The 25,297-nt window shown below is 44.0% G+C and overlaps 1 protein-coding gene across 31 annotated transcripts; it reads left to right on the forward strand.

The window, feature by feature from the left end:
- The first annotated feature begins 2,035 nt into the window (after window positions 1-2,035).
- Window positions 2,036-24,828, forward strand: c2cd5 (C2 calcium dependent domain containing 5). Of its 31 annotated transcripts, none has more exons than XM_056415812.1 (32): window positions 2,036-2,329; window positions 2,784-2,892; window positions 3,039-3,125; window positions 3,266-3,437; window positions 3,534-3,629; window positions 4,021-4,176; window positions 4,291-4,528; window positions 6,285-6,445; window positions 7,707-7,925; window positions 8,390-8,478; window positions 8,958-8,993; window positions 10,292-10,400; window positions 14,505-14,619; window positions 14,801-14,899; window positions 15,021-15,132; window positions 15,256-15,335; window positions 15,433-15,619; window positions 15,700-15,864; window positions 17,831-17,875; window positions 18,435-18,575; window positions 18,650-18,713; window positions 18,864-18,925; window positions 19,119-19,217; window positions 19,356-19,445; window positions 19,535-19,613; window positions 20,616-20,708; window positions 20,813-20,857; window positions 21,141-21,173; window positions 21,263-21,595; window positions 22,650-22,843; window positions 23,123-23,269; window positions 23,357-24,828. In XM_056415812.1, exons 2-32 carry the CDS (start codon window positions 2,803-2,805, stop codon window positions 23,480-23,482), a joined length of 3,762 nt encoding a protein of 1,253 aa, XP_056271787.1. In that variant the 5' UTR covers window positions 2,036-2,329; window positions 2,784-2,802; the 3' UTR covers window positions 23,483-24,828. The 31 variants fall into 31 exon arrangements, with proteins under 31 accessions (XP_056271787.1, XP_056271788.1, XP_056271794.1 ...); XM_056415813.1 differs by having other exon boundaries at window positions 21,263-21,565; XM_056415819.1 differs by having other exon boundaries at window positions 21,464-21,595.
- The last annotated feature ends 469 nt before the right edge of the window (window positions 24,829-25,297 follow it).

Here is a 25,297-nt window from a genome sequence, read left to right on the forward strand (position 1 = left end):
CGGTCATCGGGATTAACGAGAAATCCCCGCTTGTTAACTCAACAACTCTCCTGACTGACATGATTATCACCTCGGTTTGGAAAGGATGATGAATCTGAAACCAAAGTATTCAAATCCTGGACTGTGTCATCTGAAAGGAATAAAATAGCCTATTTATAATATTATGTAACATATTTGCGAAAGCATATGTTATTGTTTTCAGGGAAAGATTCGAACAACAGAAATTATTTTTCATTTCAGTTTGTTTGTGTTGCTCCACCGAAGAGTTCACGTTGTCACATTCAATAACCTTTCTGGTGCTATGCTATGCATCCTCACAATGTGGTGCACCCATTCAGTCACGACTAGACACATGGGGCCATCGGATTAACCTGTTAGGGGCCCCGAGGGCAAACACGTTCCCATCACAGAGCACGCAACAAAAACAAGTGTCTTACATGCTTACATTAGTAATATGCACCATATGAGCACAACAAGCTGAAATTCAGTAAGACTATGACTCAATAAACAAACGTTTCCTTAAAACTATCCATGGTACTTAAGCACTGCAGTCAGCTAAATACTCATTTCGGCCTCCTGCCCTGGCCCTGCTTAAAACGTGTGTATCTGACATCCAGTACGTGGAAATTACGGACAAGAAGAGCAAGAGACAAAAAAGGACTTCTGTGAAGAGCACTGTTTCAGGACAAGTGCACCAGCTCTGTAGTATGACCACTGGTTGGGGTCCAAGCATGCAGTGAGGGAAGGCAGGCTATTCACCATTGCCCCTGATTTATTTATGTCTTTGGACTGTGCAACAAACACAAACAACACAGCTGAGATTTAAACCAAGGACATGTCTTTGATGTTGGGCGACAGTGCGAAACACACAACTCTATTTTTCTTATTTATATCATATTAACAGGTTTATGTGAGTTTACTAGGAAATCATGTTAAATGGGTGTCTGTCAATACTTTCAAATATGGACACTTATTGTTGTTGTTGTTGTTACAATGTTCTCTCGTCTCTCTTGTGTTTGCATTATACAGAATAAATCCACACTGGTCTGAATCACTTGAGGCAGCATGTGTGTGCTTGATGACATGATTACAAATTGTTTATGCAGAAAGAACATATTGCTTCCATATTCCTTGTATATATTTTTTATTTTATGCCACATAGCGGTTACCGTCCTTTAAAGGTTGGAAAGTGTTAACCTTGATGGAGTCACCCTGATATGTTTTGTGGGCTTATGATCAAAAGCATGTTGGGTTTTAAATAGAGGCAGGTGCAGTTTAGTCTTCTACTGCACGAGATAGCATGCAATATCTACACTTTGTATTTTGGGATGAACAAGTCTTCTGTTTGTTGTATTGTAATCAACAAGGGGCTAGTAATGTCAAGCTATTTATGGAAAATCGTAACCTTTAAATGAGTCCAGATATATGAGATCATATTCATCTTAAGTGATGACACCTTCTTCATAGTTGCAGACATGTGTCTTCATAAATACAAAACAAAAATAGCAACCTTTTGTCTGACAACCTAAACGGTCGGAGTATTTTATAGGAAATAAGTCTCAGAAAGCACAGAAACAGTAAAGCAAGTGCATTGAATAATTACTTAACATTAGAACAATGTAGAAAATCCACAGTTTAACAATAACATGTCTGATCAATAAAACTACACATTAATGTTGATAACAAAAGTACTTGCTTCACCAAGAGGTTGGTCGTTGCCCATGCACAATGCTGCCTTTGAGTAATTTAAATACTGTACTTTCGTGAGTCGTACGGCAAAACATATCAACATCTATACATATAATTTTTATATATTTCACTGAGAGTAATTGTAAAACGTTTTTTTTCTGACCGGAGGAGTCAGTGAAGTCAAAGTATAGCGTTTAAATAAATGCCATACGCTTTAATATTACTTTACTCGTTCATGCGGCTCTAGCGAAACGATTTCCCCTTGCGGGATTAATAATAAAGTTACTATGTATCTTTCAAACGGAAGTACAAATTAACGAGGTGTCCTGAAGGTAGCATGCGCGAACCCACGAACACCCATTCATCACGAGCTGTATACTTATCAAGCTAGCTGTTAGCTTAACGCGCTAATCAGCGTTACGTGTTGGTCGTGGATCGATAAGACGGTCGTAACGTCACGCGTATAACCCTTTCTCCTGAGTTGTAATGCTAGTTTACGAATGTTTCTAGTTTTTTCTGGGAACTAACGTGACAGTCTAGTGTGATGGCAGATACACGGAAGGTCAGACGAGCGGCGGACTGACGACAGTAATGTCCGAGAAACGAGCTTCCACTGCTGTTTGTTGACATCACAGCACTGGTGAGTTTACTCCTGTTAGCACAGGGAGTCACGTTAACGGAAAACTATCGTGTTCACGTCGGTGCTGGCTTTGCGGTGCGATTGTGAAAACATGGCCGCTCAGGTAGAGCTAAGGAGATTGACTGCAATGCAGTGAACCTAAATGGCTTTTCTCGCTAACATAATCCAGCTAACGTCAACTGTCAGTTGATGTCGTGTTCATGACCGGTAGTTCAATAGATGATCATTAACCAAGTATTAAACTATTTAGAGTGGAACTGGACGCGTTACATTATAGTTTAGCGGACATAAGCTAGTTTATTTGCCTAGTAAATTAAGGGAATGGGCTCTCAAACAGTCAACAACACGTGTTAGCTGAATGACTATGTTGTCAGTGACAGCAGAGTGGATTACAGGTCACAGTTGAACAGCCAGTTATACATGTATTATTATTATGAATCTGCTTTGTTCACAGATAAACTGAAAAATAAATCATGCCTGGGAAACTGAAGGCCAAAATTGTGGCTGGTCGCCATTTGCCTGTCATGGACAGAGCCAGTGACCTGACTGACGCTTTTGTAGAGGTGAGTGAATCTTGAAGAGCAATTATTGCCGTTTCTTTAAATTAAAACGAACCATATTTTGTAACATTTAGCTTCAGTATGGTTGTTGCACAAAATAGTAAATGTGGCATTTTAAAAGATGTGTCTTGTGCCTTTCTATTTCCCAGGTTAAGTTTGGAAACACAACTTTCAAAACCGATGTCTGTCACAAATCCCTCAATCCACAGTGGAATTCAGAATGGTTCAAATTTGAGGTAAAAGACCAGAGAGCTCCTCTTTAAAGCTGCCAGACAGTGGTGCTTTTATTTAATGCATCACACAATGTGAATGAGTTAAATTCTCTAACCTGTCTTACTGTCTTATCTTCCCCCCCCCCCCCTCTTGCTGCATGTAGGTTGATGATGAGGATTTGCAGGATGAGCCATTGCAGGTCACAGTTTTGGACCACGATACTTACAGTGCTAACGATGCCATAGGGAAAGTTTACATTGACATTGACCCACTGCTGTGCAGTGAGGCGGCCTCTGTCATCTCTGGCTGGTTTCCCATCTATGATACAATCCATGGTACAAAAATGAACTAATCTCACCATGATTAATGCATTTTTCCCATATGTCCTTTACCCTTATTATAATGTATTTCTTACTATTATTTGTTATTAGGTATCCGTGGGGAGATCAACATCCTTGTCAAAGTTGAGCTGTTCAATGATTTGAACCGCTTCAGACAGTCCTCCTGCGGGGTCAAGTTCTTCTGCAGTATGTCTGACTTTATTTTTGGTTCACAATTGTTTGTTTACATTTTACAGATACAGCATATGACACAATTAGTGTGCATAAAACACAGATTGACACTATATAGCGCAGTCAACCACGAAGCAATGCATGACATTTTTTTATTTGAGGACATTATTGATTTAATGTTCACAATATTTGTTCATCTTATAATGATGCATTAATAGAACAACTTGAAATTACAAGATCAACAAAATTACAAGCTGCGAGTGGACAAGTGTCAATAGTGTATTTGTAAACAAGGAATTGTCACTTATGAATATGTGCTGAAAGCGGAAGCTGAAAGTTTAGAAGGAACTTTTCTATTTAATCTCAAATTCGCTCTGTGTGGTGTTTGTCTTATTGTACCTGGTAGCCACAGCCATTCCACGGTGCTACAGGGCAGTGATGGTGCACGGGTTTGTGGAGGAACTTGTGGTGAATGAAGATCCAGAGTACCAGTGGATCGACCGTATAAGAACTCCTCGGGCCTCCAATGAGGCCCGGCAGAGGCTCATCTCTCTTATGTCTGGTAAGAACATGGATGGTGATCCTCTTTTAATGTTGGTGTGGAGGCAGAACGAAGGTGGTTCTCTCTGTACTACCCCTCTCTTGTTGATGTGGCTGTGTGTTTCCCCCTATTCAGGAGAGCTGCAGAGGAAAATAGGGCTCAAGGTATTGGAGATGGGCGGTAATGCAGTTGTGGGCTACTTGCAGTGTTTTGACTTGGAGGGAGAGTCTGGTCTGGTGGTCCGGGCCATAGGTACTGCCTGCACACTGGACAAACTCAGCTCTGGGAGCGCCCCCAACACCAACACACACATGCACTCGAACACAGCCCCTGCTTCCAATGCCTGCAATTCCCCTTCCAAGGATGGAAAGGAGTGAGTATGAACCAACAACACACGCATGGACCCTGCCTCTTTGAAGTTGAACTGCAATTGTAGCTTGTGAGAATGTGGAAATATGATCGATATGTGCATAGGAAGGGGAGTGTGTGTGTGTGCAATGTACCGAATGTTAGTCTGTGTATAATCGAGTAGTAACTCCTGTGTGTGTCTCAGAATCTTTGCTTCTTTTGTGTAGTTTGTGTCTATTGGGTCATGTGTATTGCATCATGAAACTAACAGCACCAACATCCTGAGACACACACATGTACAGTACACACACAGCCATCCTCAACCCCCCTCCTCCCTTTGTCTGCTCTTTTCGACTGCTCTTGCATGTTCTAGTGCTGCGTCTTTTAGTGAGTATCTAGCACACGTGTTCTGCTCAGCCTTGATGTGTCCTCCTTTACTTTGTTCTATTGTCCCCACCCTGGCTATTGAATAGGTAGCTAGTGATTGCATCCAACTACTGGAAACATATCTACAGTTGAGTGCACGTGTCTCTTTTGCATTTGCATAGTGCATCTTTGCGCCAATGCGTGAGATTGTGTGTATGGAGGATGTAGATATGTTGGTTATTCTGCAATGGATCCACCTGCTCCACATCTTTCAGTGGATGATTATTGTTTCATTTTAGTGTGGAGATTTAAACCAATGTCTCGACGGGTTAGATTATCAGCATTCGGTGGTGTTTGCATCCCTTTTGTGCATGTTTGTGTGACACTGAGATTTTTAGTTCTCCGCTAAAAATCGGAGTTTCCTGTTGCTTTCACGTGGCTTCAAATGCAATTACAGGGGCTGAGAGAGGTAGTAGAAACAAACCTTTTTCCCTTTTCTGTCTCATTTTACACTTTATTGTAATGTTGTGGTGTTGGTTCTTGTGTGAGTCTCTTTCTCCCTCTTTGGCTCTCTGGCTACATTTGGATTGGGACGTTTCTCACTGCTTGTGTCCAAATCGGTCCTCTGTCTTCCTCCCTCTGCGTGCTGATTGGCCCAGGTCTCCCCTTGCCCACGGATGCCGCTCCACCCACAACAGCCCAGTGCATTCGGCCTGCAGCTCCCAGAGACTGTCCCAGAACTTCTCTGTGTCTGTTCCCACACTCATCTTCACTGGTACGCAGAGGCAGGCAAATAAATAGATACAAGAGAAAGAGAAGACGTTTGAAATACAAAGAGAAGTAGACAGAGGTGTTTATTTGAGGGAGACTGAGGCAGCAAGACAAAGACTCAAGGCAGACCAATATACCTTTGTCAGGAAAAAGACCAGACATTGATAATCCACTCATAATCCCCCCACCTGTCCTGTTTTTTTCCAAGAGACTGGGCAGTCAGATTCCCAGTTGCATCCTTCTGCAAGGGCCTGTGAAATATCCAAAGTCCCCTCACCTTTGCTTCACTCTCCTGGGACACATGCTTCACCTCGTCATCCTCTGTTGAATCTGACCTTGTGTTTTCCCATGTCGCTGTCTTTAGTTTAATGTGTGTGTGTGTGTGTTTTGTGTGTGCTTTTAATTTGTGTTAATCTCTTTTTTTGCTTTCCATGCTTGCTTTTTTGTTTTCGAGCCATCCGTAGCACCTCAAACATACCTCACCCAAAGCCAATAAATCAGACATTAAAACGGATACCTTTCCATTTAATGGCAACGCTGACCCACTCCCATATACACCCACACCCACACACACTCGGAGGGTGCGGCGGTGATTGATTTAGGTGTGTGTGTTTGTGTGTGTGTGTGTCATGTTCTCCTGGCAGGCCGGTATTCAGTGAGGACCTGACCTCGTCCTCCGGCCCGCCAACCCCTTTCAGAGCCCTTCCCACCACCTCCTCCTCTCCTCCCCCCTTCTCTCCCTCCAAGCCATGCAGCCGCCAGTCCTCATCATCAGACACAGACCTCAGTTTGACGCCCAAGACGGGTAAGAACACTTGGCCCCGCCCCCTCACCCATTCACATGCCTCTCCCTCGCCTCATTGTGGTGCTACTCTGGTGGTGGTTTTTTTTCTCATTTTTGTTTATTTTATTTATTTATTTAAAAAGTTAAACATTACTTTATTTTAAAGTTTTGTAAATATTTATTTATCTGTTCAGTGGCCTAGTGTGTCTTCTGCTTTCACACATCAAAATGATTTCCAAGCCTTCAGTTTGTACAAAGATAAAGATTCATTGTGTGAAGACACACCAGGTCTCTGTATTAGTTCTCCCCCCTGCTGTTGTGGTCTTTCATAGAAGCACTGTGTCTCATTAGGGGCGGATGTTCATCGAAGGTCAATTATTCATCACCAGCCATTATGTTTAATCGTTGTGAAAAAGGTAACTTGATTCCAACTCTGCCCCAAGGTCAAGTTGAGCACATTCTACCGCTGCTTTAAACACTGAATAGCTTCAAGAACCTTCTGACCAGAGCCGCTCACCTGCCTCCTCGGGAGGGGAGCAGCAGTCCTCCCCCCAAGCCGACTCATCCTTGGTCCCACTCCTCTTCCTTTATTTCCTATTTACTCCACTCTCATCAATTCATCATATTCTCTCCATGTCCTCCCTCTTTTTGCTCCCAACATTCTCCTTTTTCTTCTCTCACTTAAGTTAACTTACCAATCCTTATCCTTTACATACCACTTAATTTATGTAGCTTGGTTCCAGACCTGAATTACCTACCACATCTCCATTTATTCTGCATTGAAACGAGTCTGACACTGAACTTTGTAGAAGTTATTTTTTTCTATAGGTTGCTAGCCATATCCATGATCGATGGTGATAAACCTTGAAGAAGCAGTGACACTTAACTCTAAAACATCCTCCTTTGTTTGGAAACACATTGAGTTTACTACTCTTTGCAGCCTCAACCACAGCTTCCTTTTTGTCGGTGGGATGGATACATCACTCGCTACAGAGTGAATAGAGGTGATCAGATGAGTGAGTTGTTAGGGCAAAATACAACGCCAACATCGACAAGCAAACGGCGAACATGAACTCAGTTGTGCTCAATAAATGAAGTGAAACAAAATGGCATATCAATCTAATCATCAGGTTATTCTTTCTATACACGACTGTCCACTTTCTCCCTTTCACATCCTTCTCCCACTCCTCATTGTATGTGCTTCCGACCACTCTGCCTGTCCATTCTCAGTATATCTTTGTTTCTCTGTGAACCCTTCATCTGTTTTTTCCCTGCTGGATAGTGGCGCCAGGGAGACGCAGGCCTGGGATCTTTCTCTGCCCCAGCTCCCCCACCCTCTCCACAGACACTCTGTCCCTTCCCGGTTCTGGCTCAGTGGGCCGTGGTCACAGCTCGGCTCCCAGAGCCGCCACCCCACCCCCTCCCTCCACCATCCATTCAGACACTGTCTTGCTGAGAAAGAGCGTGTCCTTCACTGAGGACCTGCTGCTGGCAGCCTCCGGTATAGTAGGACTGCTGTGTGTCATCAAGTACCAGAACCTTTCAACAGTGTAGTGTTGGCACCTCTCCTGTATATTGGGTCAACAGCAGGACTGTTCAGATTGACTTGACTGGTGGTAACTCAAACAAATAACCGCCCAGAGCTCATTGTGAAACTACACCACTGACTGATAGTCCTGAGTCTCATTCAGGATTCTCCAGCCCCCGCAGGTGGTTAGACGTGTTAATCAGGCGTATGAGAGAAAATTTTATGAGTAGGGAAGACTTAGCATGAGGAAGAAGCAGGTTTATCGACTGTTCTCTATCTAAGGTTTCGTGTGCAATTCCAGCTGTTGCTTCCACTTGGTTTGTCATGATAACATTAATACTGCAATGTGTGATGATCAACTTTTGACTGGCTCTTTAATCCATTGATCTGTGTGTTGAAAGCGATGAAACTGAAGCCAGACTCTCCTATGTGATCAGGTATGGGCAGTGGGGGCAGCGTCGGGAAGGAGGCAGGGCCTCTGAAGACGCTGCTCAGACAGCAGACGCAGACGGCCCTCGAGCAGAGGGTACACTGACTCAACGCTCACATATGCATTGCTCATACGTGTAGATAACACCTTGTTCTATATGCAGACATTTGAGACTGACAACCACCGCAAAACACAAGTTAAAGTGCTCAGTTTCAGTGGATTTGACATCCAGACATTGTGTTAATGTTCAGATTTTGTCTTGATTCACTAAAACATCGAGGAATACAAACATATATAGTTATCAAGCGGCAACACGAGTCAAATCAGCTCACTAGGCGTGGCATTTTGTATGCAGTTAATGCTTTGACAACCAGTCTGCGTTGCGTATCGGCCTCAGTCGTCTGCACGTAGGACAAACGGTTACTTTCACAGCGTGTGTCGCTGACTAATTTTCACACAGCTAAATTCTTTGCGAAATATCATTATTTGCACTTCAATGTCTAATGGGGAGTGGGTCTCTGTAAGAGCCAGTAATGTTCCCTTTCTCTGTCCTCTTGACCATTTTTGCTACTCAGGGAGCGACCTCCTCTGGGTTATTGTTAAACGCCAGGGTATGTCCCATCAGTGTGACACTCTCTCTATCTCCACCTTTCCCCTAACACCCTGACTAGCTGATGGCCACCAACAAGTCTGAATCACCTCCTAACCCGCCCCTCCTCTGTTGTGTGTAGATCGAAGAGGAGCAGGTTGGGCTGAGCAAAATGGCCGTGGGTCCTTGTGTGACCCCCGCTTGTCTGTTTGCTCGGCACCTACTGCACTCTAAAAGATTCACAGACACGTTTGGCGGAGGGCTGGAGGCTAGGAGGTGTGTTCCCTTCAAGTTTGAAGGGGTTTGTGACTGTGTGTGTGCGTGCCTTCTGGACACTCCTGTCAAGCACCTCCCTCCTTTCTGACTTCCTCTCCTGAGCCTGATTTGGTTTCCCTGTGTCCACAACGGGAATGAGCACGCTCACCTCATCACCTCATTCTTGCTTCCTTGCTCAGAGTGGGAGGAGCTGTCAATCATATTCGTAGCTATCTTCCTTGCTGACGCACTGGACAAGAAAGAAACCTATTTGTAGTGACGCCTGTCAATTTCCCATGAAAGCCATTCATCACATACACATGCATGGTTGGAAATCATAACGTCCCTCAGATATTCTGTACAAGGAGTCAACACTTCAGCCTAGGAGGAGTACTAAGATTCTAACAGGCAGTCCAAGTATTTCTAACGCCTCTTGTGAGTGACTGCATGGACTTGCATTGACATTATTTGAGGACAAGCTATCACGTCGGAGCAAAAAAAGCATGTATACCATAGTCCTGATCCTGAGCCAGGACCTTGTGTGTGTGTGTGCTTGTGTTGTTCACTTTCAATTCCAAACCTAATAAATGCATTTATATAGATTTTTAAGGATCAGTAATTCAAAATACGTAGGCTTTATTGAAAATACAGTTTCTCAATGACTTCCAGATCTATTTAAAATGCTCTAAAGTTTGTCTACAATTGTAGGCTTGAATGGAGTGAGTGGGGACTCCTCTGGGCTCAACATTGCATGGGGGGACGTCATCACACCTAATCTTTGCTGCATGTTGGCACTTTTTCTCGAATTACAGTAACAATCCTATCAGCCTCGTCTTCACTCATCAGTTAAAGACACCGTACATAGAAAACTGGTGTCTTTAATCAATCTTTTTCTTCTTCAATACATCCAGAGAGACAAACAGATGTTATAGACCTCAAGTCATGAAAAAATACAAAAATGTTACAATCATGGAGCACTCATTACATATGATCAAACACACAAAGATTCACAGTCCACTGTATGTGTTCCCTTACTGTCAATGACACTGCTTTTTCGATCTGCAGGAGTTCCCTTTCTTCACCTTGACGTCTTTCCCACCTGGTTTTCTGGTTCATGTTGGTGGAGTGGTCAGCGCTCGCTCTGTCAAACTACTGGACCGTATACACAACCCTGGTGAGTGCAGCACATGCAAACACACAACGTCCTAATGTAGCGCGTCCACTGTCCTATGAAACACTATGATTGAGCTCCAGTGACCTATAGCAGCGGTCCCCAACCTTTTTTGAGCCACGGACCGGTTCCGTGTCAGAAATTATTTTCACGGACCGGCAATATAAATGACGGAATAAATATGACGTCATACAATTATACGAAGGGCATAAAGTGCCAAAACTACAACTCATCATCACGCCGAATTAGTGTGAGCCGTGCGCTTGTTTACCTGCAACGAGCCGCTAATGGAGACGGCGACACAGACGTGTGTTTGGTCCGCTGCTCCTAACCGAGTTCTGGTCGCTGTCATTAGAACACCGGCAGAGTTGTTGTGTGAAATGTCCCTTAAGGCCACCGTCATTTGCATCTCCAACACAGTTTCTTCTAGCTCGGACGGGCTCGATTCACCGGGTGGGTTTGTTTACAAATGGGTTGCAGGTCTATTCTTTTGCAGTCGGGTCTTTTGTGGTTGGAGTAAAGCTCAAACTCTTTTAAAAGCCTCTTCCACCCGGTCAACGTCTGAAACATGTAGAATATTCCGCTGTTCACTCGCCCACACAGCAGCGACTTTATCGGCCAACTTGAAAACAGTTGTCATTTCCCTGAAGTGACAGAATTCATTGAGCAGGTTGAATATGTTTTAAGATTCCTTGTCACTGAAATGTGCTGCCAGCAGAGGGTTTGGTGCGTGAGACTCGCCTGCAGCGATAAACCCGAACTTTAAGACTCCTGAACGCGGCTCAGACGTACACACGGGTGTATCCGGTCCTTTTTCAAAATAATATATTTTTCCGACTGATAAAAAGAAGAAAACAAATTACAACTTTTTTTATTCACTTTTTTTCCGCGGCCCGGGGTTTGGGGACCCCTGACCTATAGTATCGTGTGAGTGTCCAGTCTGGTTGCAAGTAGCCGTTAGTTAATACTGCCTATTATCCTCTTGTGTTGAACAGCCCATGAAGGGTCCAAGTCCCAATCTGTTTGGTTGTTTGCCGAAATTATCAATAAATCATCAGTTATGTACTTAAGTCTTAATGCAGGTGAAAGCAGTTTCTGCTCAGACACACACACACACACACACATCCTCACACGCTCATGTGTGAGGATGTGTGTGTGTGTGTGTGTGTGTTGGTCGCTGTGGTGCTGCGTCAGCTGGAGGTTAGGTGCAATAGTTGTGCATGGCTCCAATCTGCTGCTTCTGTTGTCTTGTGTTGTTGGTGATCCGTGGCGCTGTGGTGAGGTACTGGGCTGTTTTTATATATGCTCTTGAGTTTGCAAATGGGCATATTATCTCTGTTTCTAAATGTTTTCTTGTATTTCGAAACTTTGAAATGTTTTGATTTATATTGATAATAAGATATTTGCTGAATAGGTAAGTGCTTCCCTGGTAAAGGTGTTGAACTATCCGGGTCCACTCGACAGCCTCATTTTGCCCATTGCGTCTTTGATTGCTTTGACTCGAGGATGTCTGAGAATTTAGGTGGATGGGAGAGCTGATGAATGTTGGCTGTGTTTGAATACACAGGGTTGTTTTCAGAGTTCTCCAAAAAGGATGTTATTAATGATCTGCTCAAAGCTCTCGGCATGCCACGCGATGACTAAACCTACAGTACTCATGTTCGAACTTGTGTTAATTTCCCCTGAACTAAATTGAGTTCCCTGTTGCAATGCCTTGACTAAATGTCAACGACAGAGCAACATTCGAGGTACCTTGTGGAGTTCCTGACCATGAGTCGCTCTATGTTTGTATTGGATGCATATGCACGAGCATTCAGATAATGCAATATATTGACGTGTGCAATGATTGAAAATGTAAGCTTTCATCAGCTTTCATGAGGAAGCTTTGATAGACCTCAAAGATACACACAATATTGTGGGTGAGAAACTCTAGATGTATAAACAACTTTTGTTTACAAGAAAACTCCACATGTCCCCTTTTTTTATTAGAAAGTATGCCGGAGTTGGACTTTATCTGTATGCTCCTTTTTGTATTATATATCATCCGTCTTCTCTTTAAATCTTGTCAGATTTCTGGCTAGACCTGGCGCTTTTAATCATCCCTACTCTCCTCTTTTCTCTGTCACTCTTCTGGCGAGATGTTGTTTGTAGGCCCGAGTACAGTTTGTCTTTGCATAGTGACAGTGGAGTGCTGCTGTTGTGCTGTGCTTGCTTGTTAGACTGTCTCTTCTTTTCTTTTTCTCTCTTTTCTGTACTAACGGTGTGTTCTGGCCCAGCTTTGGGTAACACACGCTCATACAAACTGCTAGACTGGAATAGTGTCACTGCAGGTATTTCCCCACTTTTACTGCTCTCACCCACAGGAGTTATGGCAGCTCAGTGAAGTTTAACGAGTGCCAACTCAGCATGCACCCGCCCAACACTGGCATTTAACCAATGTAGACCGGCTGGCCTCATATGCACAAACAAATTCAACATCACCTGGATACTGAAAATTGATGAATTCAGTGAGCTGCCATTCTCCTCCCTCTAATCTGTGTGAGTGTGTGCTGAGCTGAGTTGAGCATGCGCTGTCCCCACCCCTCCCACCCAGCCTGGCCTGGCTTCCCCCTCCCCGGCTCATCCCACTGACAGAAGAGCTTCCCTCACGTTGTCCCAGCGCTGTTCTTATGCTTCCTGAATCAGCATCGTGGTCAAACCTGTCTAGACCAGAGAAGGTTTAGGAGGTTTACTCTGTGACAAAGAGCCACTGACTGGGCATGTGCATCCCGAACTCACTGCTGGGCCGTATTCATACTGAGAGGGAGAGCGAGAGAGAAGGAGGGATGGATAGATTAATGCCTGGAAGGCAGGTTGATTTGATAGGTGGCAGTTGAGGAATATAAAACAACATATTTGAGATGGAAGGAGTGATATGAGCTCGGGGAATTATTTCACTGAGAAACTAATGTAGATTTGATGGACTCTGGTGAATGAATATGGCCCTTCTCTGCCCATGAGCGTGCACATGGTCATGAGCGTGCACGTTGGTGAGCCTGTGCCTGTGTGACATGCTGGCTCTGGTTTAAAGGAACCCACCTTGTGGAGGTTGCGGTTGCCTGGCCATCAATCATTACTCTTCATCTCTTCAGTTGATCTCCCTTATCCTCCTCATTCATTAATCTTCCCCCGTCTCACCCAGCAGCTGAGTTTCTCTCTTCTTTTTTGGAGTACTGTGTCGGCATGTGGCCCTCTCAGGGAGTCATCGGGTGTGGCTCAATACTCTGAAGTAGCTTCCTTCATGTGTTGTGTGTTCAGAGATCCAAACATGGGTGAGATTAACCTCACAACTGGCAACGATTAGGCTCTCGTGAATAATGTTAATAAAACAGAGGTGATATTGGAGCAAAGCCTCACGAGACTATTGAAACACACCCATGGTTTAGCCTAAGTATGATGAAGGCTCAATACCGTTGAACTTAAACCTTTGTAACCTGGGTAGGAAACACTTGAAACATATCAAGCAACAGGGTGTTTTATGTTATTACTCTTTTACCAGCCAGCAAGATTTGTATGACATAGTCCAACCACCACAGCCAAATATCCCGGCTGGTGGCTGTATCTCTCACCTGTGTCCTTTCTGTGAGTGCGGCTCACTAAAAGGACTCGTTGACGAGAGAGAGAGACAATAGTTTTAAATAATGTTCATTTAAGGAATGCTGAGAATACGCACAAGTAACTTAACCGCTGACTTTGCCTTCATCATCATTCTCAAACTCATTCCATTATTCTCTTTGTCACTTTGTTTCACAAACTGATGGTTGGTTTTGGCTTGCTTTGATGCGCTATTTAAATCATGTATCATCAGAAAATACAAAGTGAACTGTTTGATGTCTGTTTATTTTCTGGTAAATCAAAGCAATCAGTTTAGAGACAGACTTTCCTGTTTGAATGATGTTTGTAATTGTCTTTTTATTTTATTTATATGTAACTACGTTGACAACAGTTAGTCAGGTTTAACGTTAACTCATCATTAGCTAGACGTCAGTGTTCAGTGAGGTTTTGATAGATAATTGAGCCAATCTTTTTTCTTCTTCTGCTGTCTAATTCAGAGTTTGTGTTTTGCAGATGAGCCAGAGACTCGCGACGCCTGGTGGGAGGAGATTCGCCAGGAGATCAAATCTCATGCCAAAGCTCTTGGTTGCCATGCTGTTGTGGGCTACAGCGAGAGCACCAGCATCTGGTATGTAGAAGTAGCACACATGGAAAATGATTTCCTTTTTATCTCTTTCATGCCTCATGTAGATGTTAATGTCATAAACAACTTTCATTTTTTTTTGTCTTCAACACATGTCGTTTCATGTCCTGCTCTCATCTGCTTCCCTTTCTTTCGCTCTTGTTCGGTCCATCTCCCTTCGACACAGTGAGGAGGTGTGCATCCTGTCGGCATCGGGCACAGCGGCCATCCTGAATCCTCGATATATGCGGGAAGGCTGCTTAGACATTGGAATTACCGACCACAGGTTGTTATGATTCAAAGACCGATGAGCTAACTTATTGTACATGTTATGTAAACGGTGTATGTCAGCACAGCTTGAACTGGCCGAAGGAGTCTGACACCAGATGGTGTGTGTTGTTCTCCAGGTTCGAGGAGCCGTCTCCCCCGAGCTGTGGCTTCTGCCACATTCCCTACGATGAGCTCAACATGCCCTTTCCTGCCCAGCTCACCTACTGTTACCTCTGCAGGCGACAAAAGGTCTCGCATATATTCTGTTTGCTTAAATCACAAATGCCTAACATGTGACACATATATGTTGTTGTCCAGTGCGTGGATGTAGTTTTGTGAGAATTTTTTTCTTCTTCTTGTTCTTTTTTGAAGGTTCCTGATGTGCTGTTCACAACAATCAACCTGCCGCCAGAAGCGGCTGTTACGGGAAAAGGCTGCCTCATTCAGGCCAGGTGAAACACCTCACAGTTAACTGCCTCCTCATGGAGGAGCCGCACAATCACACATATTGAACAACGTGAGCTCATACCCGCGTTCCTTGTCTTCTAGACTGTGCCGTCTGAAAAAGAAGGCTCAGGGTGAAGTGAATGCCACGGCCATCTCCAACCTGCTGCCTTTCATGGAGTACGAGCTGCACACTCAGCTGATGAACAAGCTGAAGCTGAGGAGCATGAACTCTTTGTTTGGCTTACACATACAGATCAGTGTCGGGGAGAACATGCTTCTGGGTCTGGCTGTAGGTTGACATTTTAGGTTAACAGCCGAATCAGCAGTACAAGGGTTTGCTGCAACTCCTGACCATGTGTGTGTGTTCAGTCTGCTACAGGAGTGTACCTGACCGCCCTGCCAGCCCCAGGGGGCATCCAGATTGCGGGGAAGACTCCTGGTGACCTAAGCAATGAGCACCACATCCTCACCATCCAGAAAAGGATCAATGACACCATAGCCAAGAACAAAGAGCTCTATCAAATAAACCCTCCGGTGAGACACACAACACATGCATGGACAGGAATTAATCCAAGGAACACCATCTTTGTGATTACGTTTGCAAATTCTCCCCATGTCTGCCAGGTTTTTACTGCTATTTATGTTTCTGCACTCTTCCATTCAACACGACAGTAGCCAGGTGTGATGTGGGTGTTAGCCTGCATCCCATACTGTCAATAGAAAACGCTGGTAACCTGTTTCTACCCCTTAATGTAATATGGTGTTGATAAGATGTTTTGGAAAACTTAGCATGTACCCTGATACATCTTGGAATATTATTAATCCGACTGTATCTTAGGTCAATTGTATGTGGTCGTGTGTCTGAAGTGTATGACCATTACATACTTAAGAATGGTGACAGCCACAAACAGTGTTATAGAAAGTTAATACGGTTTTATTTTGCACAATAAGCGTATTCATTCTTTGACATAAACATTTCATGTTGAACAGTTTTTTTAAATTTTGGGTTTAATTTAGTCTTTTCTAGTGTTAAAATCATGTCTGTAATCATATATTATAAGCAGGCACGTGCACAGATAGAGCCCTAGTGGTGCTCAAGCACCAGCCCCTTTCCCTAGTGGTGCTCAAGCACCAGCCCTTTGCCCTGGATGAAGTGCCCTTGCTTGCTGGATGAGTAAAGTGCCCTTTTGGAGACACTTTTTTTATTCATCCGTATTTAAGAATAAACGTTACTCTTTCTGTCATCAAGTCCCCAAATGTGTTTTTAATATCGACGGGGGCATTTATTTGAGTTCTTGTGAGAATTTCGCCAGACCCGCTCCCGCGGCTCACGAGCTCCCCCCCCCTCCCCCTCCCCCTTCGCCTAGACCCGCTCGCGCGCCACACCCCCCCCCTCCTCCCCCCCCTCCCGCCCCTCGCTCCCTCCTCCTCCACTTCCTCCTCCGCGCCAGTGCTCCTCGCGCCACCGAACGGCTGCACCTCCTTCTCCTCTGACCCGCAGCACTAGACACACAGGTCATGACGGTGTTTGTCCCCTGACGTTGTTTTGTGATAAATCAACCACAACATTAGCGCTGCTGAAAACATGACGTCACAACTGGTCCGATGGTTCCTAAAAAAATAAACAAACAAAAACTCCATGATTTCAAAGCCTCGTCCAGCTGTTTACTGACGTTAGTTATGTTTAGAGAATAGAGAGAGGGAGAGAGAGAAGAGAAGAGAGAGAGAATTCAAGAGAAAAGGGAGAGAGAGAAGAGAAAGAGAAGAGAGAGAAAGAGAGAGAGGAGAGAGAGAGAGAAGAGAGAGAGGAGAGAGAAGAGAGAGAGAGAAGAGACACAGAGAGAGAGAGAGAGAGAGAGAGAGAGAGAGAGAGAGAGAGAGAGAGAGAGAGAGAGAGAGAGAGAGAGAGAGAGAGAGAGAGAGAGAGAGAGAGAGAGAGAATTCTTATTCCGTTCTATTCAACAGGAGCTAGTCTAGGATTTGCGTGGCCAGACTGAAAAAAAATCATAAGGCCTCTTTTGTTCAGAGGGCCGGGCCAAATGTGGAGGCGGGGTATCCGTCGGCCGGGCCTTAGTTTGAGGACCACTGCTCTGGCTGTTGATGTCTATCAATATCGCTCATTTTGAAAATGACGTAAGAGGGCAATACGGATCCGTGTCAGACCAGCGAGGAGGGCAATACGTGGCTGGCATGACGACCCATTAGCCAATCAGAATGCTTGTACTGTTGTTGCTATCTAATAATTCATCTTTATTCAGAAAGAAAATGTAAGCTAGCTGTCTGATGCTGCCAGAGGAGACGCAGGTTGAGGACAGCGTCATCAGTGTAATGCTGCTTATGCTTCAACTCTGTCAGAATTTTTTTTTTGGCATTGGGTGCCCTTTTTTTTGGTTTGAGCACCTGCCCCCCAAAATGTCTGTGCACGTGCCTGATTATAAGTAGTCTGTTCTTTGTGATTCATGAAAAACTTACCCCTCTTGTCTCTCTCTGGTCATTAAAGAAATTATTTGCCCTGGACCCTGAGGTATTCTGCGGCATAAACATGGTACTGAGCACGGCAACTTTTAGCTGTGAGAAACAGCAAAGCATGACAAATATTTCACTATATTAATCTCAATACTACACCACTTTTACTATAACCGTATGACCGTTCTAAGCTGGGGACGTTTGGGAGAGATAGATGTGTAACCCACTTCAGTGCCACCTGTCGAGGGGAACCCACTGTACACTCATTTATCTGTGTTGATGTACTTTTATTATGACCATCGACCCTGACCATTCACACCCTCACCTGTGTATGCTTTTAATGGTGTGTGTGTGTGTGTGTGTGTGTGTGTGTGTGTGTGTGTTTCTACCACTCCTGTTTTACAGATCCATGATGTGTGTGTGTGTGTGTGTGTGTGTGTGTGTGTGTGTGTGTATTTCTACCACTCCTGACTTACAGATCCAATGTGCGTGTGCGCGTGTGTGTGTGTGTGTGTGTGATTAACATAGGCTTTCTACTACCTGTACAGTCTTGGCACTAGTGAGATGCAGATGTGCTGCTGCTGTGGTGTTCACTTTGACATCCCGTCCACTCGGGATTTGTGTCCCTTTGCTTGCAGGAGCTGACAGAGGAAGTGGTGGGTTCTCCGATTCCTGAGCCGAGGCAACGATCCAGACTTTTCCGATCCCACTCAGAAAGCTCAGATGAAGTGTCAGAACTGGACCTCTCCCACGGCAAGAAGGATGCCTTTGTCCTGGAGGTGTGTTTCTATAAAACAAAATACATGTATATGTTACCATGGACAAGTGTAACCATTTGCTGTCATCTCCGTAGATTGACGACACTGATGCTGTGGAGGACATCCACTCCCTCCTCACTGATGCCCCGACCCCCACAGGTATGCGCCATCTAACCACTTCACAGCACGTACAGTGCATCATTATGCACTGCAATTGCAAAGTTAGTTATCCCCCAATTGGGTTGAGGCTCTAACAAAGGTCATTATGCTTCATCATCTGTGTTTCCATTTCCACTTCTATATCTTCAGGTTTCTACAGCTGCAACACTGAGATCATGCCTGGGATCAACAACTGGACTTCAGGAGTTCAGGTTACTCTGCATAATATACATATATGGAGATTGTGCCGTTGATATTTTTCAGTCAGTAGAGGCATCTACTTTTCCAGCAAATTCCGATTTGCACATGATTATAGCAAGCTGCCAGTAATGCAGAGCACACATTTACTGTAATTTAGGAAAAGAAGGTATTTTCATGCTATGTGTTTCTGTTACTGTCTTGCAGATGTTTACATCTGTGAGGGTCTTTAGGTTGAGTAATGCCAATCTTACTAACCAAGGCTTGAACAAGATATTCACTGACCTATGTGAGAATCTGCTTAAGGTAAGAAGCCATTATTGATCAGTTGGTACATACACCGTATGTGGTGTCATGTTTATCCTTTGTAATGGGCACACTGTTTAGAGTGATACTTGCAGTGGTTATAATAGTTACAAGTCAATTCATTGTGTTTCTTTTCAGAGTTTTTACTTCAAGCTTCGCTCTATGATCCCCTGCTGTCTGTGTCAGCTCAACTTCACTGTAGCAGTGCCAGAGGAAGAACTCATACAGGTGAGATGTTTCAGGACATTGCAAACAAAACAGAATTGATAAGTCAAGTTGAAATGTTTCTTCTAGCTACTGTACCTCTGTCTGTCCAGGTCACAGTGACAGCGGTTGCCATGACGTTTGACAAAGACCAGACTCAGGAGAAGACTGCAGACAAGCCCCCCACCAAAGGTCTGTCTGGTTACAGGAGGTTATCTTTTTGGGGAATTTTATTTTCTGCTTACCCAAAGTCAGAGAGTCTTTGATACCTTCACCATAGCTTTGCTCAATGTTTTTCAAATGAAGGAAATCACATTGTTAACAGTCCTGAAGTTGTGATACTTATCACTTGTTAGTTTAATTTTAACACGTTCAGTGTTTGCCCTAGGTTTACAGCTTCAGGGGGGTGGGACTAGTGTCGCTGCTCGCCATGTTGGTGCCCTAAGCTTAACTCCTTCACGATGCCCCCCTGAGATAGGAAATTCAATTCAATTCAATTCAGTTTATTTGTATAGCCCAATTTCACAAATTACAAATTTGTCTCAGAGTGCTTTACAATCTGTACACCTAGACATCCCTGCCCCAAAACCTCACATCGGACCAGGAAAAACTCCCAAATAACCCTTCAGCGAGCAGCGCCGACAGGGGGGGGGGGGGGGGGGGAATACACATTTCTCCTCATGTAAGAAAACCAAACCACTCACAACAATCTCAAAGTTATCTTGAGTAACCAGGTCATGAGTTTTTTTCTTTTGAGCACCAGAAGTCGAGTGTCATATAGTACCATTATATTGGAGAGAAGGCAGACGGGTCTGGCCAATGTCTCCCAAATTAGGCAACTCCCTACGGAAAAATGCATATTAGGGATTGTGTGGTAAACTTTGCCTTTTTAAGACACATTTCCATTAAACATGAAGTAAATTAGATCTCTAAGCGGACATGTTACATGATCCCATTGTCGTGCTATTTTTAGAGCCAAAATAGGCACAAAAAAATTCACTAAAACCTTGAAACTGATGCTGAAACATAAAATGGCTTTTAAGAGTTTGTCTCTGTAGCAGTGAAGAAGAAAAACAGAACTATCCTTTTAAGAGCAAGGTAGTGTCAACGGTGTCACACATTTAAGGAACATCTCTTCTGTTGTGTTTGAAATCAGGCAAAAGCGCCTGAGTGATTAAATGTGCTTCGTTTCAGGAGGCAGTGAGACTGAAGAGCAGCTACAGTTTCCCCTGGAGTTATGTGCAGACTTGTCATTCGCCAAATGTCAACCAACATCCAAGATTTCAGGTAGTCTTCAACAATTGTTTGAATTGCCCCCCGACCTCCTCCCCTGTCCTGCTTCAATAACAGGCATTGCCCATCTCCTCCACTAACAACTTTACTCATTCCAGCTACAAAACTCTGCAAAAATCAGCTGGTGACGGTTCGTTCACCAGGTAAACAAACAGTGATGTGTCGTAGCCCAGTGGGTTCTCTCTTGGTGTGAATCGAGGTGACCGTGTGTGTTGCTGAGCTCCCTGAAACAGCATGGCTTACTTTTCGTCCACGTAAAATGAACACAGTAACGAGAGCAAGAAGCTGATTCTAGGTGGAGAGTTGTGATTGGAGGTGAAAGTTAAGTAACGCGTGTTGTAAGCCTTGTGGCGAGGGATTGCTCCTGAACCCTTTTCACGCCCTGCCAAGTGCAACGGTAGACTTTGACGTTTGTGTGTGTGACAGGTGTCCCAGAGAGTGCCAACGTCTCATCCAGAGGTGAGCTCCCTTCCCCTCAACCATCTCCCCCTGCTACCAAAACTCCTACACCGCCCTGTTTTGACTTTTCATCCTTTTGTCTTGGACAGAGTTATCCTGCACCACTCCCAAACCTCATCCACTTTTGTTCTTTTCTGTTCGTTTTTGTGTCCTGTTTTTATTTTTCTCTTTTGTTGTTGTTGCGTTTGTGTATGTTTTGGTGTATGCGTTTGTGTGTGCGTGCGGGTGCACATGTGTGTGCGTGCGGGTGCGTGCGCGTGTGTGCGTGTGTTTGTGTGTATTCTCTCCAGCTGCCTCCGTTGATTACGGTTCCTTTGCAGACAGATGCAGCACCTGGCTAGAGCTGCTTAGGCTGAAAGCTCACACCATGAGACGTGGATCAGTTAAGACAAGTAGGAGGACACAGTCTCTAGCACACTCTGGTGATCATACCCACGAATACTGAACACTGTCTCACAAGCAATCCCACTCAAATACACACGTACACATACAAGCGCTCGCATACACTCACACACCCCTCCATGCATGCCGCTGGGGGGCGGAGCATTGTTAATCAAGCACCAGCTTTTTAGCGAGAGTGTGAACGTTGAAGCCCCGCCCCTCAGAGGGATCCACAATCAGAAGCTTGGCTTGTAAATGCCCGCAGCCATGGCAACCATGATGACATAATAGTGCTTGTACTTGCTTAGATGTGAATGGGTTGGATGGGTTGCCGAGATCTGATGATTAGTATAAGAATTCCTTTGATTGGTCTGTGCATTTGCATTTGTGAATGTGCTTTTTCAAGATCTGGTATGATTTTCAGTCCGGTACACAGTAAGTGAACTACAATCTAATGTGTGGCACTGAAGGTTTCCTTTCTTCTAATGGATTTTAACCAACATAATTAAATCAGCAGAAAGACGATGGAGCATCTTTCACACTCTGGCTCGTGTACATGTGCCCAGCTCAGCTCATAGCTGTCTCTGTCCGTCTCCATTTCTCAAGCTTCTTTCACAAATTGAAACGGAAATAAATATTCTCTCATGTACTTCACTGGACTGCAAAATACTGTATTCACACCGACACAACGTCAAACACACACGCAGCTGTGCCCAGGTCTGTCTGTCTGTCTGCAGACACTGTTGAACTGTCTTGTCCGTTTTCTTCAACTGCATGAAATGCATGGCAGCACACGCTTTCCAAGGGATTGTTTTGGCACCACACTTCCACACAGACAACTGACATGCCCGCAGGTCAGTGCCCACGTGTCACGTGTTCACTGCTGTGACGATGCTAACGGGGTGGCCTTTTTGCACGTACATTCCACGTTCACATTTTGTTCTGCTTTAGAGTTCATATCTGCTTTTATTTTTCCCTTATTCTTGAGTGTTTTTTGGTGTCTCCATTCTCTTTCGTCTTTTTTCCCCCTTTGCCTCCTCTCGTTTTCTCTTCTCATCTCTTTTGGACCTCTACATGCTCTCTCTGAACCTGTAGTCTCATCTTTGGAGCGCTGCAGTCCGCTGCCTGAGGGACGTTCACGCTCGCTGCGGTCCAACCGCTCCTTTGGTGGAAGTTCAGTCACGGTGGTGAAGATGACGCCGCTCTCCTTCCTACCCGGGACACGCATCATTAAATACCTCGGGATCATCAACATGTTCTTTATCAGAGAGACAACATCGTTACGGGAGGTACGACTGCAAAAACAGGCCACGAATGTACAGGCCCCATGATCTCGGGGCGACTGGGTCAGTGGGTAGCAGGTCCGTCTTTCAATCAGGGGGGTTGGAGGTTCAATCCCCGCCCTAGTCGATGTGTCCTTGAGCAAGACACTGAACCCTGAATTGCTCCCTGTAGCTGCGTCTACGGTGTATGAATGTAACAGGATTGTAAGTCGCTTTGGATAAAAGCCTCAGCTAAATGACATGTAATGTGATCTCGACACGTGAATGATGTTTTTCCTCCTGCAGGAAGGAGGTGTCAGTGGCTTCCTCCATACATTCATAGCAGAGGTGTTTTCGATGGTTCGAGCCCATGTAGCAGCACTGGGTGGCAACGCAATGGTGTCTTACAGCATGAAAGAGTGTATGTTAATGGAAAACCCAAACAAGAACCAGGTAGACACCGACGAGCACAATTAACTATTCTAAGACTTCAGTTATTAGTGTTGTGGTTTATTCTTCCTGTCTGTTTTTCTTCTCAAGGCCCAGTGTCTCATTAATGTGAGTGGTGATGCCGTCATCTGTGTCAGGGAAACGGACCAGGAGCCCACTCCCTCAACGACCAATACGGGACAGACCAGCGCTGGTGCCACAGACGAGGCGACATGACAGTGAAACACAGAGCCTCACTTTGTCTGCAGGACACACAATCTGAGTGAACACACTTTCTTGCGGTCCACATATGAGTCATTTATGCCTGCCTCTGTATTAGATCCACAGGTGTGCACCCAGGTAACAAAGAACAAGTACTCACACACACTCAAAAAGATGCAGTCTGGATTAATATTGTCGTGCATGATGTTTCTTTGTGTTTTAAAGAGAACATTTGTGCAGAAGATACTGATATAGCTCCTTGGGAATTAGGTAATCTGGGTGTTTCAAAACATCAGCCAAAGGATCCCTCTGCATCTAACTTTTGTATATGTATTACATCTGTCCACAATGGGGTCACGGAAAGCGACAGTATGTTGGCCATCCCTCTGTCTGTGGGCACGAGTGCGGCAGCTGAGACTAATCTTTGCATCTGTGGATTTTTTTGGATCACAGGAGAAGTCATGAAATGGCCATGCCAAAAGGGACATCAGATCATTTTAAAGTGGCCACATAATGACTTTCAACATAGCCAGTGCTCTTCCTTAAAATAGAAAATCCTCAGTAGGGTGGAGAATTTTAATCAAAACAACCTAGAAAATCCTGTGATGCCATTTTATTATGATGATCTCTTTTATAATTGGTGTCCAGTTTGAATATCAAAATGAGATTTTCTGTTGAATTTGTCGATGAATAATCTTCCTGATTACTTTCACAGTATTGCTCACAGGCAGTATCCTACAGGTGATCAAATGACTCCAGAAAGTGTCAAATAATTATCTGATCTATACTAATAATAATGAAAACAAAAATAAAAGGGTTACTGGCACATGCATGTATGTTTGCAGGGCAATAATTTCCCTTTCCAACAGCTACAACTGTTTATGCCAGTGATTATTTTTTTATGGATTCAAACTTTTACATGTTGTATTGCTTTATTGTGAAAATGCTCAGCTTTAAAGGTGTGTATGCCTTTTATTCACTTTTAAAGGAGTGAGAGGGCAAATGGTGATGGGAAAATTGGGTAAAATGTGTCCCTTTGGGGTCTAGCACCAGAGTGGTTTCACAGGATGAAGTATTAGACTGTTTTGACTGAATTACATTTGAAGCCATTTGTCCTGAGGCAACTCTTGCTTCACTTGCAGCTCTCTGATCCATTACTCTTCTTGATGCTTCTTGCTGTCTGTGTCAGGTTTTACATACTTTTGTCAAGCTTCATCCCTGTTGCTTTTGCACTCATGTTCTGTATAATAATCCTGCTACTGATCTCGACATCTTTGACTGTCATGTCCAATGCTGGGGGGGAAAAAGCATATTCTGGTGTAAGTGCCACCTGAAAATAAACTAAATGTTCTCTAAAGTCAGATTTTAGTATTTTTGTAGCATAACACGTATGAAACCTACAGCTCATTTGAACTGCGATGATGTCAGAGAAAAAGTGGTACTCTAATCTGTCTGTCTGATCAGCAGTGTGTGATCAGTTTCATATACAATTATATATGTGTATATATAATTATAAATGTGTACATATATATATATATATATGTGTGTATTTATATGTGTGTATATATATATGTGTGTATGTATGTGTGTGTCTAAAACTTGAATGTACATACTTAAATACTTTCTGATTAGCAGCATGCAGACACACGTTTTAATACCATGAATCTGTATGATCGCCTGGTAAGTCTTGCACAATAAACTCAGTCAAACCAAGAGATGCATCAGTTTGAACATTGTCTTTTATAAGATCTTTTTTCCTTTCAGGAATAAAGTAGAAATGTATATGATATTGTGAGCCCACTTGTAATTCAAACCCGAGTTTCGATTTTG

Source organism: Pseudoliparis swirei, chromosome 6 (genome assembly GCF_029220125.1).
Source record: "Pseudoliparis swirei isolate HS2019 ecotype Mariana Trench chromosome 6, NWPU_hadal_v1, whole genome shotgun sequence".
Classification (NCBI taxonomy): domain Eukaryota; kingdom Metazoa; phylum Chordata; class Actinopteri; order Perciformes; family Liparidae; genus Pseudoliparis; species Pseudoliparis swirei.

What these genes read in the sequence shown, in the direction of transcription:
- c2cd5 (XM_056415812.1), top strand. Translation starts at nt 2,803, where the DNA reads ATGCCTGGGAAACTGAAGGCCAAAATTGTGGCTGGTCGCCATTTGCCT. An exon ending in ACATGCTTCTGGGTCTGGCT is followed by an intron (nt 15,620 to 15,699) that starts GTAGGTTGACAT and finishes GTGTGTGTTCAG; the next exon opens with TCTGCTACAGGAGTGTACCT. An exon ending in TGATGCCCCGACCCCCACAG is followed by an intron (nt 18,714 to 18,863) that starts GTATGCGCCATC and finishes CTATATCTTCAG; the next exon opens with GTTTCTACAGCTGCAACACT.